Source organism: Bos taurus, chromosome 10 (assembly GCF_002263795.3).
Source record: "Bos taurus isolate L1 Dominette 01449 registration number 42190680 breed Hereford chromosome 10, ARS-UCD2.0, whole genome shotgun sequence".
Lineage (NCBI taxonomy): Eukaryota > Metazoa > Chordata > Mammalia > Artiodactyla > Bovidae > Bos > Bos taurus.
In genome coordinates, this window is record NC_037337.1 from 44,654,522 (window position 1) to 44,669,365 (window position 14,844).

General features: G+C 42.6%; 1 protein-coding gene across 11 annotated transcripts in view; it reads left to right on the top strand.

Annotated features, from left to right (window-relative positions):
- The first annotated feature begins 5,234 nt into the window (after positions 1-5,234).
- Positions 5,235-14,844, top strand: part of GNG2 (G protein subunit gamma 2) — a 137,200-nt gene continuing 127,590 nt past the window's right edge. For 4 of the 11 annotated variants that reach the window (XM_059890198.1, XM_005211654.5, XM_059890199.1 and 1 more), the window contains exon 1: positions 5,590-6,005. Coding sequence is in view for 3 of the 11 variants with exons in the window: in XM_024997241.2 (XP_024853009.1) it covers positions 5,882-6,005 (124 nt within the window). In the remaining 8 variants the exon portion in view is untranslated. 11 annotated transcript variants of the gene reach the window in all.

Below are 14,844 nucleotides of genomic sequence, written 5' to 3' on the forward strand. Positions count from 1 at the left end.
CACACATGCCCTCCAGGAGCTGCAGTATTGGGAGTTTCTGGTTCCTTCCTAAAACAATAGAATAAGGAAGGGGAGAGAGAGAGGCCCAGACTGAGACATGGACGGAAAAGCAGAGAGGGCTTAGCCAGAGAAGGCAAGTCAAGCAGAATAGTAAAGAAATATTTGGGCAAGGCGAAAGGAGAGGACAGGGGGAGGAACAGTATTTAATGAGATTAGAGAGAGAGTTTGGAGAGTGAGGGGCTCTGGGACAGCTGTGAGTTGGCAAAAGCCAGAAAATGCAGGACGGAATGTGACAAGGGTTTCTGGCTTATAAATTAGTCTCTTTTAAGTTTATCCAGAAATGCAAATAAAGAATAGCTTTCTTTCCTTTTTTTTTTTTTTTTTTTCTGCTTCTTTGTAAAATTTATTTTCTAAATTACATTTTCATTGCCAGACTGTGCTTCTTTATAAACAATTCAGTGCAGAAATGAAACCAGGAGTTACCCCAGATTCTTCAGGGTTACGTAGAGAACAAATATTCAGAATATATGTATGTACCCTGGCTTTCTGCAGACAATTTGGGGAAAACAAACAAACAAACAAACAGTAGAGGGTTCTTGCTTCTTACCCCATGACCAACTTCTCAAATCAGAAACTTCCTTTTCCCCTCTCCCCCATGCACCCAAAAGAAAACAAGAGCACTTTTGGAATCTCTGCCAATGATGTTCTTTCACTACACAAGCATCTGTTAAGTACCTGCTGTGTGACAAGTAAATGGCAATGGCACCCCACTCCAGTACTCTTGCCGGGAAAATCCCATGGATGGAGGAGCCTGGTAGGCTGCCATCCATGGGGTTGCTAAGAGTTGGATATGACTGAGCGTCTTCCCTTTCACTTTTCACTTTCCACTTTCATGCATTGAGAAGGAAATGGCAACCCACTCCAGTGTTCTTGCCTGGAGAATCCCAGGGACGGCAGAGCCTGGTGGACTGCCGTCTATGGGGTCGCACAGAGTCGGACATGACTAAAGCGACTCAGCAGCAGCAGCAGCAGCAGCAGCATGTGACAAGTAAAAATGAATGGACCATGGCCCTAGCCTTTAGGGCTAATACTGATGAGTGAGGTGGACATTTTAACAACTCATTAAAACACCGCAGTTAGTGCTGCTATGGAAACAGAGGCTAGGCCCTGTGCTCTTGCTAGGCAAGGAAGGCAGCCCTGCTTCCATGGTAAGGGGAGGCTTCTGCGAGAAGTTGAGTTTACAGGGGTAAGTGGGAGTCACCAGCAGACAAAATGGAGGAGAGAATAAGGACTTCTGGTGAAAGGAAGAGCATGTGCTAAGATGTGGAGGAGAGATGAGTATGACCCGAGGAGAAGCCATGAATGTGGATCAGATTGTAACTGGTTAGCTAATAAGGTTGGGGTGGAGGTGGTGCCATTATAAAAGGCCTACTGTGCCATGCAAAAGAATTAAGACTTGTATCCTCCAAGCAATGAGAAAGAGAGATTCTGAAAAATTATAGCAGGGCTGTGACTTGCTCACCTCTTCATTTTAGAGACATATTTCTAGTGAGCATGGCTTAGAAGAGAGACTGGAGGTATGGGGACAAAACAGAAAGCTTTGCAGTCATCTAGGGACAACCAAAGCATTATTGGCCAGGGTAATAGACAGGAGGAGTTTGGCTGAAGAGCTAGTTTCATGGTGGGTATGAAGGATGAGGAGAGGCAATGGCACCACACTCCAGTACTCTTGCCTGGAAAATCCCATGGACAGAGGAGCCTGGTAGGCTACAGTCCATGGGGTCGCAAAGAGTCGGACACGACTGAGTGACTTCACTTTCACTTTTCACTTTCATGTACTGGAGAAGGAAATGGCAACCCACTCCAGTGTTCTTGCCTGGAGAATCCCAGGGACGGGGAAGCCTGGTGGGCTGCCGTCCATTGGGTCGCACAGAGTCGGACACGACTGAAGTGACATAGCAGCATGAAGGATGAGGAACTTTAAACCAGACTTAGGGTCGAAAAGACAGATGGTTCTGGTATTGTTCTTATATTCCTGCTGAGGGCAACTGGTTTGTAGTCCTCACGGCATGAAATAGAGAATATAGAAAGAGGAACAAGCTTTGGATGAGGCAATGTATATAATTTGGGAAATGCTGATATTAAAGAACTCCAAGGAGCATCCAGCTAGAATGCTCGATAACACAGTAGAGATATCAGGCCAAAATCATGGCCTCCTTACCACCTTCTCTGCCAAGTAAATGTAAAAAGTACAAGGTATCCATGCCTACAAACAGAGCCACTGATGACTGTTGAAGCATTTTTAGAGGCTTCTGTCTTATGTATAGACTCATGTTCATTTACTGATGGTGTGAACATGTCATCAGTTCAGCTCAGTTCAGTCGCTCAGTCATGTCCGACTGTTTGCGACCCCATGAATTGCAGCACGCCAGGCCTCCCTGTCCATCACCATCTCCCGGAGCTCACTCAAACTCACATCCATTGAGTCGGTGATGCCATTCAGCCATCTCATCCTCTGTCGTCCCCTCTTCCTCCTGCCCCCAATCCCTCCCAGCATCAGAGTCTTTTCCAATGAGTCAACTCTTCGCATGAGGTGGCCAAAGTACTGGAGTTTCAGCTTTAACATCATTCCTTCCAAAGAACACCCAGGGCTGAACTCCTTTAGAATGGATTGGTTGGATCTCCTTGCAGTCCAAGGGACTCTCAAGAGTCTTCTCCAATACCACAGTTCAAAAGCATCAATTCTTCAGCACTCAGCTTTCTTCACAGTCCAACTCTCACATCCATACACGACCACTGGAAAAACCATAGCCTTGACTAGACGGACCTTTGTTGGTGAGATGTAATTGTATCTCCTAAGAAATGGACACCTTGCAGACTCAGTGTGCATATTTCCCATGATTGTGTTAAGAGCTCTGAACTAGGTTAATCTTCTCTCTTGACCCATCTATACCCCATTTTTCTTTCTCTCCAGAAAAAGAAGCTATTCGAATCAGTTGAAAGCAATGAGATTAATGACAGAAAGAAAAAGATCTTAAAATCTAGTTTTTAGCTTTGAAGAGAGATTGGTTACTACTGTCTGGCAATGGGCAGGTTAACCCACTCTCTTGGGGCCAGAGATGGAAGAACTGATCAGAAGGCAGCAGACCAAATTCCTAGAGGGTTTAGTGTTTGAAAGAGATTTCTCTCTGTAGACATAAAGATGAGGACCAGCCACTCTCATGGTTAAGAGAGAGGAAGTGAGAAGGGTGGCAGAGATGATTTAAACAACACTAAGAAAAAGAGACCTGTTTGAATCCAGAGTTCATGCCAGCATCCGCTGCTAGTTTAAAATTGACCAAAGATTTGTTTCAATAATCTCTCCAACCATTCTTACTTGTGCTTCTCATTCTTCTTAGACTTGATATCATATGTATTTAAATTTTCATTTAAAAGCTTCCAGTAACCTTTGGCACCAGGATTCCTGACTTGGAGGTAGCCCATGTCTGATCATTGGGCTATAGGAGGCTGTGAGGATTTAATGCAATCCTCTCCTGCTACAGTTCTGGTTATTGGTGGTTCAAAAGTAGTTCCCCATTTAAAATCTTGAAACAATCCATTCATAATTTTCTGATGTTAATGAGTTGATTTCCGGGCCCTTTTTGAAAAAGGATTTCTAGGTAGAAGAAATAAGCAAACTCTTATTCATGGAATATCAAACCCAAACAAAGGGTATCTCAGGGACTGTCTCGGAACACTTGATAGAAATTGAATTCTGTATCTTCCAGGCTAATGTGCTGTGGTCCTTTAGGTGGGATAGGAAGGCTCACCTGGTGACTTCCCTGATGATAGAGTTATCCTGCATCAGCCCTAGTTTTCTAGTGTTCCTTGTTAGTTTACTTGCTAGAGGGGTGAGGCAAGGCTGGGTTAAAATGTAGAGTTGAGAATTTACTGTTGCCCAGGAAGATTAGCTTTCCAAGCACTGATTCTTGAGAAGAGGTTTCTTAACAATGTTGCCTGGACACTAGAAGGATTCCCCCCACCCCTACCCTCAACATGTATATAATTTGTAGTTTCTCCAAAGCACCTTGTGTTCATAATGAGGAAGAATGACTCACAAGATGAGTAAATTCAGAGCCCCAAGAGCAATGAGGTTTAGTGGTGAATATACTAACCATGGGGAATCAGGAAACCAAGTGGGGTCCTGGTTTGGCTGCTGACTGCTAAAGTTACTCACCATCTCTGAGCTTGTGTCCTCTAAAAAATAAAAAGAGCTCCTATATGTCAAACATATCTTATGTTTTAGGAAAATATTATTATTATATTGTGCATCATTTCATTTAATCCTCAAATTTCTGCTATGGGGTATGACTCTGCGCTCTGTTGTTTCGGTCATGCCCAACTCTTTGTAACCCTATGGACTATAGCCTGATAGGCTCCTCTCTTCATGGGATTCTCCAGGCAAGAACACTGGAGTGGGTTGCCATGCCCTCCTCCAGGGGATCTTCCTGACCCAGGGATTGAACTTGCATCTCTTGAGTCTCCTGCATCTGCAGGTGGATTCTTTACCACTAGTGCCGTGGGGTGTGACTTTAATCACCTCTATTTTTGCAGATGAGGAAATTGAGGCACATAGAGGTTAAATAATTTGCCCAAGTTCATAGCCAGTAATGACAGCTTGGACTCAAATACTGGTGGGCAGACTGCCTGCAGTCTCTCCCATTATTGGTAACACTCCACCACCTCCTAAAGTGAAGAGAAAGGCCGAGAGAATGGTGAGGGTCCTTTTAGTCCTGCTAGTGTAGGGCAGAGGGCTCTGTTTCTGGAGTGAGAAGATCCAGCATTCAGCCCCACCTCGTTCCTTCTGACTACTGAGAATCTTTCGGGGAATACATCTCCACTACCAGGTCACAGGTAGCATTTCAGGACTTGGCTTATCTCCTATGCCCCACAAAAATACATATCAGGGCCATTCTTTTCTGAGCACATGGGTTAAGCCAAAGCTCAACGTAGTGGGGCCTTGGAGAAATGAAGCATGGGGAATGTTGGCCACAGAGAGAAGTATTTCAGCAAGAAGCTGCAAGCTCCCAGCTCGCTGGCTTGGTAGGGACCCCAGTAAATCAGGATAAGCCATGGAGGCTGGCACTGGATCTCAGCGGCAGAATGTGGTCAGGGGCTGCGGACCCCTCAAAACAACAGCAGCAGCAGCAGCAACAAACCAAGTTCAAGCTAAGAAAGCAGACTGTGTGTGCAGAAGGGGGCTGAAAGCATGAGGGAATGAGGGGGAGGAAGGAACAGACAGGACCAAGGGACCTGGAACAAAAGGGGAGAGAGGATTCTAGTCACATCTCCCAGAGACTGGGAAAGGGCTCCAGTGTGCCCTGAAATGGAAGGAGAGGGAAAGAAGTAAGCAGCTCACAGTAAGCTAGAGGAGGAAGTGGGAGATGCGCTGCTTCCTGTATAAAGACCGATGATTGAAGACAAAGCTGGGTGGGGACTAGTCCCTGGGCTGCAGGCGCTGCTGCTACACATACACACAACGGCTGCCGCTCAGTGGGCAGCTCCTACTACTGCGGGGCTGGGCTGGGCGGGCTGCGCCGGAGCTCGCCTGCACTCAGCGGCGCGGAGGGCGGAGGAAAGCCACTCTCCTCGGACCAGCCTCGGGAGCCAAGGTAAAGGAAACGCTTTTCGTGTTGCTCCTTGTTAAGTGGGAAAAATGACCACCGCCAGCGGTTTTAAGGGCAGATTTCGAAGGGAAGAAAGGCACATTGTTCGGGGATTGGAGGAAATGATCAGGATGGGTTCTGTTAGGAGGACTTTTGAGAGGGACCAAATTTGTGACACCTTGGTTTGAAAAAATAATCCTCATTAGTGCTTAGCTTCCGTGACTCATCAGGAAAACATGCTAAATATTAAGAAGCTGTTTGCAGAGTTCTTTTGTAAGAAAAGCAGAGCCCAGGCGAAATCAATGGGGGCTGTGAAGCTGTGGGCTGACCATCTGAGCGTCGCAGTCCTGTTTCAGGGGTGTAAGTGGTATAAAATGTCAATTGCATTATCTTTCTTACACAGACCACTTGAGTGGCCTGTCTTGCAGCAAAGGATTGTGATTTGGCTTTCTGTGTTGTTTGTTTGTTTGGGGAGGGTAAATCCTTTTGTACTCAGAATTTGCCAACAAAGGCTGGAATTGCGTATGTGAGGGGCAGTATTTACCATTTAAAAAACGGTGTCTCTGCAGCTGCTCTCAGGATAACCTTAGAAACAGCTATCAGTTGCCAGTGGGTCTTATCCTAAAGTTGCATCCTTTCTCAAAGGAGTGGGGCGAGTTTAACTTGTCTAGAATCAGATAGGAGTGTATATATGGATTTTATGTTTATATAGATTTTACTCAGCTCTAGGTCAAGGTACATATTAGCCTCAGTGAGGGACAACATGTTAAAGTGTTGCTGGAGTTGTTTCCTTACCTGCAGATGCTGTGCATGGACAAAATAGTGAAATCAGAATGTGATTTTTATTCTTTGATATTCTTGAGCAATGGGTCTTCTTACTGAGAGTCTGTGGCCCTGGCTTATTCATATTTGTGAATGATACATACAAGTGCAGTAAATAGGTCTAACGGATTAGAAATGAAATTGTGAGATTCTTTTCACAGAGTATGTAGGAGAAAGAGTTTAATATCCCAACATAGCCTGATTTTTAAAATTAACCTTTGTCTCCAATAAGTAGTACGGTTAAGCAATAAATGATCATTGATAAAAACGTTTTGTCTTGTATTTTTAGAATGAAAGGAGATACATTTTCAAAGGAAAGAAAGAACTGCTTATAGTGGAGTAAAAATAATAAAAAGGTCATATTTAGACACTCATAAATGTTTTAAATGTGGGTTTTAAATACTAAATATGCCATGGAGAGTATATATGTTTCCTTTTTTATCATTATTCTCAATTGTGAAGTTTCTTTTAATGTCATCTTTATGAAATTGATTTGGCTTCTCAAAATATGTGGGGTAACAGCACATTTCAGAAATAAGAATTTTGGGGTCCTTAAGGAATAAAATGTCTAATTTTCTGAGCTTATTTATGATGACTAACAGGCAAAGTATTACTGCTGTTGAACCATGGAGCTCCTCTGACAGATCTGTTGAATTTAATCAAACCTGTGGGCAAAACAAGTCATGCCACGTATTCCATGGCTCCAGTTCCTGTATGTCTCCTAGAGTAAAATATGTAAAGATCATCTACCCAAAGAAGAGTCTTGGGTGGATCTTGGATCCAGAATGCCCCTAACTGGAGCTATATGCTCAAGCTGCCTGTCATGAAATGGAAAGTTGGGAGTCTGGGCTATATGAATGAAAATGGGACTCATCCTCTGGTACTTACTCATCTACAGTCTGGATTCACTAGGTAATGCCAACACCCTGCTTTGTGTGGGGATGTGGAGACAATCTGCCTTACTTCTCTCTGTGTTCCATAAAAGAGTGAGAAAATGAAACCTTGGGTCATAGGCACAGGGGAGTCCAGAAACCCCCTGCTCTCTTTTAAAAAGACATTGAACAAGAGATACCTATTTTTGCATAGCCCAAAACATTTCCTTAGTTGTTAAATTCCAGCTTGAAGCACAACATGAATGAGTAACAGCAGATCAGTAACTATGATGGTAGAAGGTTTAGGAAAAAGATGAAGCAACTCCTAGCCTGTAAAATGGGACTATTTCCACTACTTCTGGCCATACAGAATATAAAAAGACATACTGCTTTTGTTCAGAGTGTTTAGAGTCAGCCGACACTGAAATTTTAATTGTGTGTGTGGTTTTTTTCCCCTGCCATATGGCTAATGGCAGAGTGGAAACACGACTCCATTATTTCCTGGCCAGTCCTGGGCCTCGTGGTGGGCTCCTAGTGAATGCATTTGGTTGACTGACTTTTTTAGCGTACTTCAGAAGGCAGGCTCAACTTTTAAGTATAAAAGCTCTATAGTCAAAGCACAAAGCCTTTCAAAGACAACTGTGGGAGCAGAAAACAGCATGGTGGAGTGAAAAGAACACAGGCTTCGAGAGGCAGGCAAATCTGCCTTTGAATACTACCACTAGTTCTTGCTCCTTGACCTTGTACGTTAATTTATGAACCTTGCTTTCTTCACAGTAAAGAAGGGTTAATAATCAAGGTATTTTTTTCATCGTTGTTTGTCGTGTTATGGTTTTATTTGTTTTTTGCTTTTGTGTATGATCTGAGAGTGCCTGTTAGGTACATAGTAGGTACTCAGGTCCTTTTTTCTCCTGCCTCAGGCAAAGTTAGTCTATTCTTAATCTTTGCCACCATCTCAAAGATTCCAGGAGACATTTTTTTAATTGCAGTTAAATATATATATAGAACATAAAATTTCCCATTTTAACCATTTTTAAGTATGCCATTCTGTGGCATTAAGTATGTTGACATTGTTGTAACCATCACCACCATTCATCTCCAGAGCTTTTTCATCTTCTCAAACTGAAAATCTGTTGCATTAAATAGTAATTTCCCATTCCCTCCTCGCCCTAGCAACCACTATTCTGCCTTCTGTTCATGAATCTGACTACTCTAGGTACCTCATATAAGTGGAACCGTATGGTATTTGTCCTTTTGTGATGGCTTAATTCATTTACCAAAACGTCTTACAGGTTCATCCATGTTGTGACCTATGTTGTAATTTTTTGCCTTGTTTAGGCTGAATAATATTCCATTTTATGTATATATTATATTTTCTAATCCATTAATCTGCTGATGGACATTGTGGTTACTTCCTTGTTTTTGCTTTTGTGACTAATCCTGCTATGATCATGGGTGTACAAACATCTGTGTGAGTCCCTGCTTTCACTTCTTTCTGGGTTAACCCAGAAGGGTTAAATGCTGTATTATATGGTAACTGTGTTTAATTTTTGAAGAATGACTATACTGTTTTCCATAGCAACTATGGTGACACCAGCGGTAAAGAAATCGCCTGCCAATGCAGGAGACACAGAAGAGGAGGGTTCAATTCCTGGGTCAGGAAGATCCCCTGGAGGAGAAAATTGCAACTCACTCCGGTATTCTTGCCTGGAGAATTCCATGGACAGAGGAGCCTGGCATGGCGTCGCAAAGAGACGGACATGACTAAGCAGGCACCACAATATAACAGATACAACATATTTCCATTGCAGTACATCAGGGTCCCAATTTGCATTTCCCTGAGGATTAGTGATGTTGAATGTCTTTTCATGTGTGTATTGGCGATTTGTTGTCTTCTTTAGAGAAATGTCTGTTCAAGTCCTTTACCCATTTTTTTTTTTAATTGGGTTGTTTTCAAGTTGTATTTAAATGGTGGCATCTCTTAACATGGTGTGTTAGGAAGATCATGACTTAAATATTTTATGTTTAATCTCTTGCATGCACCAATATTACCCCTGCCCAAGTGAAATACTTCTCTCAAAAGTAACTTTTAAACTGGAAGGGAGAAAGAAGATCTGCATAGATCCTGATAATTGGTAACATCAAGAACCAGATAGTGAAATTCAAACCCTTATTGTAGACCAGTGATCTGCTGGCCAGGCTGCCACAAAAGAGGCAGGAGGGACCTGTCACTTCAGTGTCCTTCTAGTTTCTACACATTAGCTTCAGGAGAAAAAAATGCCCAACAGGTAGCAAGTTCAACTACAGTACTAAATTTTTCTCGAACTTTTTCTAATAGGGTTAATCTTGGAAAGAGGCTATAGTAGTTAAACGACAACAGATTCTGAGAGAAGTTTCTACTAACAAAATGTGATTCTAATCCAAATTTCACATCTTAAAATAAAGAACCCTGTGTTTCATTCTCCACCACAGATTTCACTCTCTATTCCAAAACCAGAGAGGCAGGGTATGGATGGGGCTGAGGACATCTGAGTGGAATGATTAGGGAGGACTCTGGTGAACAGCAATGATACCTGAGATGGTGTGGTTGAAGATGTTGACCTTGAATGGTTTGAAGAGCTCCTGAAAGATTGTATGTTAATGTGTATGTTAATTTTTTGTAATACACTCTGTGGATGTACTAAGAGGTTGGCTAATGGCCCCCAACTTTTTAAAGTTTGCAAATCTGTTGATTCTACAGTTACTGGGAAGACCTATGACTGGCTTTACTAGACCCAGATAGGAGAGAGGAATTACAGCCCTGGGTTAAGTGTTTGTCCTAGTCTAGGCTAGGACATCATGGAATGAATGGTAGAGCTAAAAACTACCTGGGAACAAACCTATCCTGTATCACCCCCTCGATGATGGATTATGAAATAGATCCAGAATTTACCTTTCTGGAACTGCACAGTTGATTAATACCTCATTTCTCAATTCAGTTTCCATTTTACTTTCCTCCATCGTAGAGAAAAGATTTAGAGAAAGTCATTCCACTTTGTCACTTTAAAAATTGTTTGGAAGACCATATTATTTTGTTTAAAAAGAAGAAGGTAATGTTTACATTTTATATGCTATGTTTCTGTGTTCTAATTTGTTCACATGTAAAGATGTCACTGTGGAACTGGGATTCAGATTTTCAAGTAAGAGCATTAGAAATATACGTGGTTCCCTAAAACTCTTATGTTAAAGAAAACGAGTTATGTTTAATGGGAGTCGATGTTCATACAGTGTTCAGAATCTCCAGAGGACTTCATTAAACTTTAAAAAAGAGAGAGCTCAGTTCTCAAACTCTAGTGGCAACATGTTTCTTAGAAGTGAAGATACAAAACAAAATCAGCCCTTTTATCTCTTGGTAAATATGTTTAAACGGTCAGCTCTTAATGTTTGAAAGATTTAGAAACACTGGGTAGTTGACCCTTCCTCCCTGTTTCTTTGGCCTTACATTTGTCCCCTTGTCAGCCTGGTTGTCAGGGTCATACTTTCCCATGATCCTCTGCCCCAGTCACCTAGCAATAGAACTGAAGGAGAGGGTTTGGGAACCGAGGTGATGGCTTCACTTCAGAGTCCTTGCAACCCCAGCAAGGACTTTGCTGTTTTTGGGAAATCCTTTTCTTTTTTATTTCACTTTTTTACTCCACTCTGCATTTTCAATGAAAACAATGAAATCCAACCCCCCATTTCCTTTTTTCATTGCAGGTCACTTTTTGTTTTTCACAGAATGTATGTATTACGGAGAAGGCAATGGCACCCCACTCCAGTACTCTTGCCTGGAAAATCCCATGGACAGAGGAGCCATGGATGGGGTCGCTGAGGGTCGGACACGACTGAGCGACTTTGCTTTCACTTTTCACTTTTGTGCATTGGAGAAGGAAATGGCAACCCACTCCAGTGTTCTTCCTGGAGAATCCCAGGGATGGCGGAGCCTGGTGGGCTGCTGTCTATGGGGTCGCACAGAGTCGGACACAACTGAAGCTACTTTGCAGCAGCAGCAGCATGTATTATGGAATTCTTCAACCTCATTCTTTACCACCTCAAAATGTCTCATGTCTCCCTTCATTTTCTTCTCCTCCCTTCCTAGGTTGTATTAGCACAGCCTTCCTTTCAATCCCAAAGTCAACTCTTGGAACGTGTCAGTTCATTTCTTTTTACTTTCTAGGGGGCTATGTTCTGATGATAATTCTATCTCCTTCCTACATATTTGGTTTCTTCCTTTTATTGACCCTTTCCACAGCCTGCAAACTTGTTTCAGTTCAGTTCAGTCGCTCAGTAATGTCGGACTGTTTGCGACCCTATGGACTCAGCACACCAGGCTTCCCTGTCCATCACTGACTCTCAGAGCTTACCCAAACTCATGTCCATTGAGTCAGTGATGCCATCCAACCATCTCATCCTCTGTCATTCCCTTCTCCTCCTGCCTTCAATCTTTCCCAGCATCAGGGTCTTTTCTAGTGAGTCAGTTCTTCGCTTCAGGTGGCCAAAGTATTGGAGTTTCAGCTTCAATATCAGTCCTTCCAATGTATACTCAGGATTGATCTCCTTTAAGATGGACTGGTTGGGTTTCCTTGCAGTCCAAGGGACTCTTAAGAATCTTCTCCAACACCACAGTTTAAAAGCATCAATTCTTTGGTGCTAAGCTTTCTTTATAGTCCAACTCTCACATCCACACATGACTACTGAAAAAAACATAGCCTTGACTAGATGGACTTTTGTTGGCAAAGTAATGTCTCTGCCTTTTAATACGCTGTCTAGGTTGGTCATAACTTTTCTTCCAAGGAGCAAGCGTCTTTTGATTCAAGGCTGCAGTCACCATCTGCAGTGATTTTGGAGCCCCAAAAAATAAAGTCTGACACTGTTTCCACTGTTTCTCCATCTATTTCCCATGAAGTGATAGGACAGGATGCCATGATCTTAATTTTCTGAATGTTGAGTTTTAAGCCAACTTTTTCACTCTCCTCTTTCACTTTCATCAAGAGGCTCTTTAGTTCTTCTTCACTTTCTGCCATAAGGGTGGTATCATCTGCATATCTGAGGTTATTGATGTTTCTCCCAGCAATCTTGATTCCAGCTTGTGCTTCATCCAGCCCAGCGTTTCTCATGATGTACTCTGCATATAAGTTAAATAAGCAGGGTGACAATATGCAGCCTTGATGTACTCCTTTTCCTATTTGGAACCGGTCTGTTGTTCCATGTCCACTTCTAACTGTTGCTTCCTGACCTGCATACAGGTTTCTCAAGAGGCAGGTCAGGTGGTCTGGTATTCCCATCTCTTTCAGAATTTTCCACAGTTTCTTGTGATCCACACAGTCAAAGGCTTTGGCATAGTCAATAAAGCAGAAGTAGATGTTTTTCTGGAACTCTCTTGCTTTTTTGATGATCCAGCGAATTTTGGCAATTTGATCTCTGGTTCCTCTGCCTTTTGTAAATCCAGCTTGAACATCTGGAAGTTCACGGTTGAAGCCTGGCTTGGAGAATTTTGAGCATTACTTTGCTAGTGTGTGAAGTGAGTGCAATTGTGTGGTGAAAGTGAAAGTGAAGTCACTCAGTCGTGTCCGACTCTTTGCGACCCCATAGACTAGGGGTCTGTGTCAGACTAAGAGTTAAAAGTTGATACGTGTATTTAAGTTGGTGCTGGTCCTTTGAGTAGAGTCTCTATCAAGTTAATTATCTTTCTTTCCTAGAAAGAAATCCTCCGTCCATGGGATTTTCCAGGCAAGAATACTGGAGTGGATTGCTATTTCCGTCTCCCGGAGATCTTCCCCACCCAGGGATCAAACCTGGGTCTCATTGTAGACAGATGCTTTACGGTTTGAGCCAACAGCGTGTGAAGTGAGTGCAATTGTGTGGTAGTTTGAGCATTCTTTGGCATTGCCTTTCTTCGGGATTGGAATGAAAACTGACCTTTTTCAGTCCTGTGGCCACTACTGAATTTTCCAGATTTGCTGGCATATTGAGTGCAGCACTTTCACAGCATCATTTTCAGGATTTGAGATAACTCAACTGGAATTCCATCACGTCCCCTAGCTTTGTTTGTAGTGATGCTTCCTAAGGCCCACTTGACTTCACTTTCCAGGGTGTCTGGCTCTAGGTGAGCGATCACACCATTCTGATTATCTGGGTCGTGAAGATCTTTTTTGTATAGTTCTTCTGTATATTCTTGCCACCTCTTCTTAATATCTTCTGCTTCTGTTATGTCCATACCATTTCTGTCCTTTATTGAACCCATATTTGCAGGAAATGTTCCCTTGGTAATTTTCTTGACGAGATAGTCTTTCTCATTCTATTGTTTTCCTCTATTTCTTTGCATTGATCATTGAAACTTGCTTAGTTTACACTATAAAGTGAGAGTGAAGTCTCTCAGTCGTGTCCGACTCTTCGCAACCCCATGAACTGTCGGGGGGTCCCCAGGGCTCCTCCGTCCATGGGATTTCCCAGGCAAGAATACTGGAGTGGGTTGCTATTTCCTTCTCCAGGAGATCTTCCCCACCCAGGGATCAAACCTGGGTCTCTCTCATTGTAGACAGATGCTTTACGGTTTGAGCCACCAGGGAAGTCAGTTTACGCTATAAAATTTAAATAAACCTGTTGCCAACAAAGCTTCCCTTTGACTTTGGTAACCTTTGCTAACTTTGTTTTCTTCCTACCTGTAGGGGAAGAAAGATAGTTTTCCCTTCGCCCTTCTCAGTTCTAGGAAGCCTGTAACCAAAGGTTGATAAGGGAAAAGCAAACAGACATTTATTAACTTGAATACCTCATCTATACATGGGAGGTACCAAGGAAGAATGAGTAGCTGTCAGAAGCAATTTAGAACTCAGGCCTAAATACCACCTTGAGCTAAAGACAAAATTGAGAGGGAGCAGTGGAGGAGGTCAGTTGTGGGGAGGTGGCCAGGAAAACTGAGGTAAATAAGAGTTAAAAGTTGATACGCATATTTAAGTTGGTGCTAGTCCTTTGACTAGAGTCTCTATCAAGTTAATTATCTTTCTTTCCTAGGACCAGAGAGGGAGGCCGTCTTACAAATGAAGATTTCCTTTATAAATGTAAATTTCCCTTACAAAAACGTAACATCTAGTCTGTTTTCATAATTTCTCCTATTTCCCAAAATAATCTGCTCAAAATAATTCTTATGCCAAAGAGACATATTTTGGGGTGGTATATTCTACCACCCTTCATGCCTATCTGAAGGTTCCCAACTTTGCCATTAACTCCAAGTTCTGCACCTCAAATATGAGTGTTCTCAAGATTTGATTCTTCTGCCACTTAATTTCTCCCTCTTCCTTTATCAAATCCTTTTCTAAGATCTCTGTCATTGTCACAGGGGTGGAGAGCACTTCCAAATCTAATTCTGCATCCTGACCTCTAACTTACTGTAAATTTGCACATCAAGCACCTCATGAACTTGCCAGAACACGCAACCCACTGAAACTGAGACCAGAATCAGTGTTTGCCATTGCCTTTCCCCACTCAGA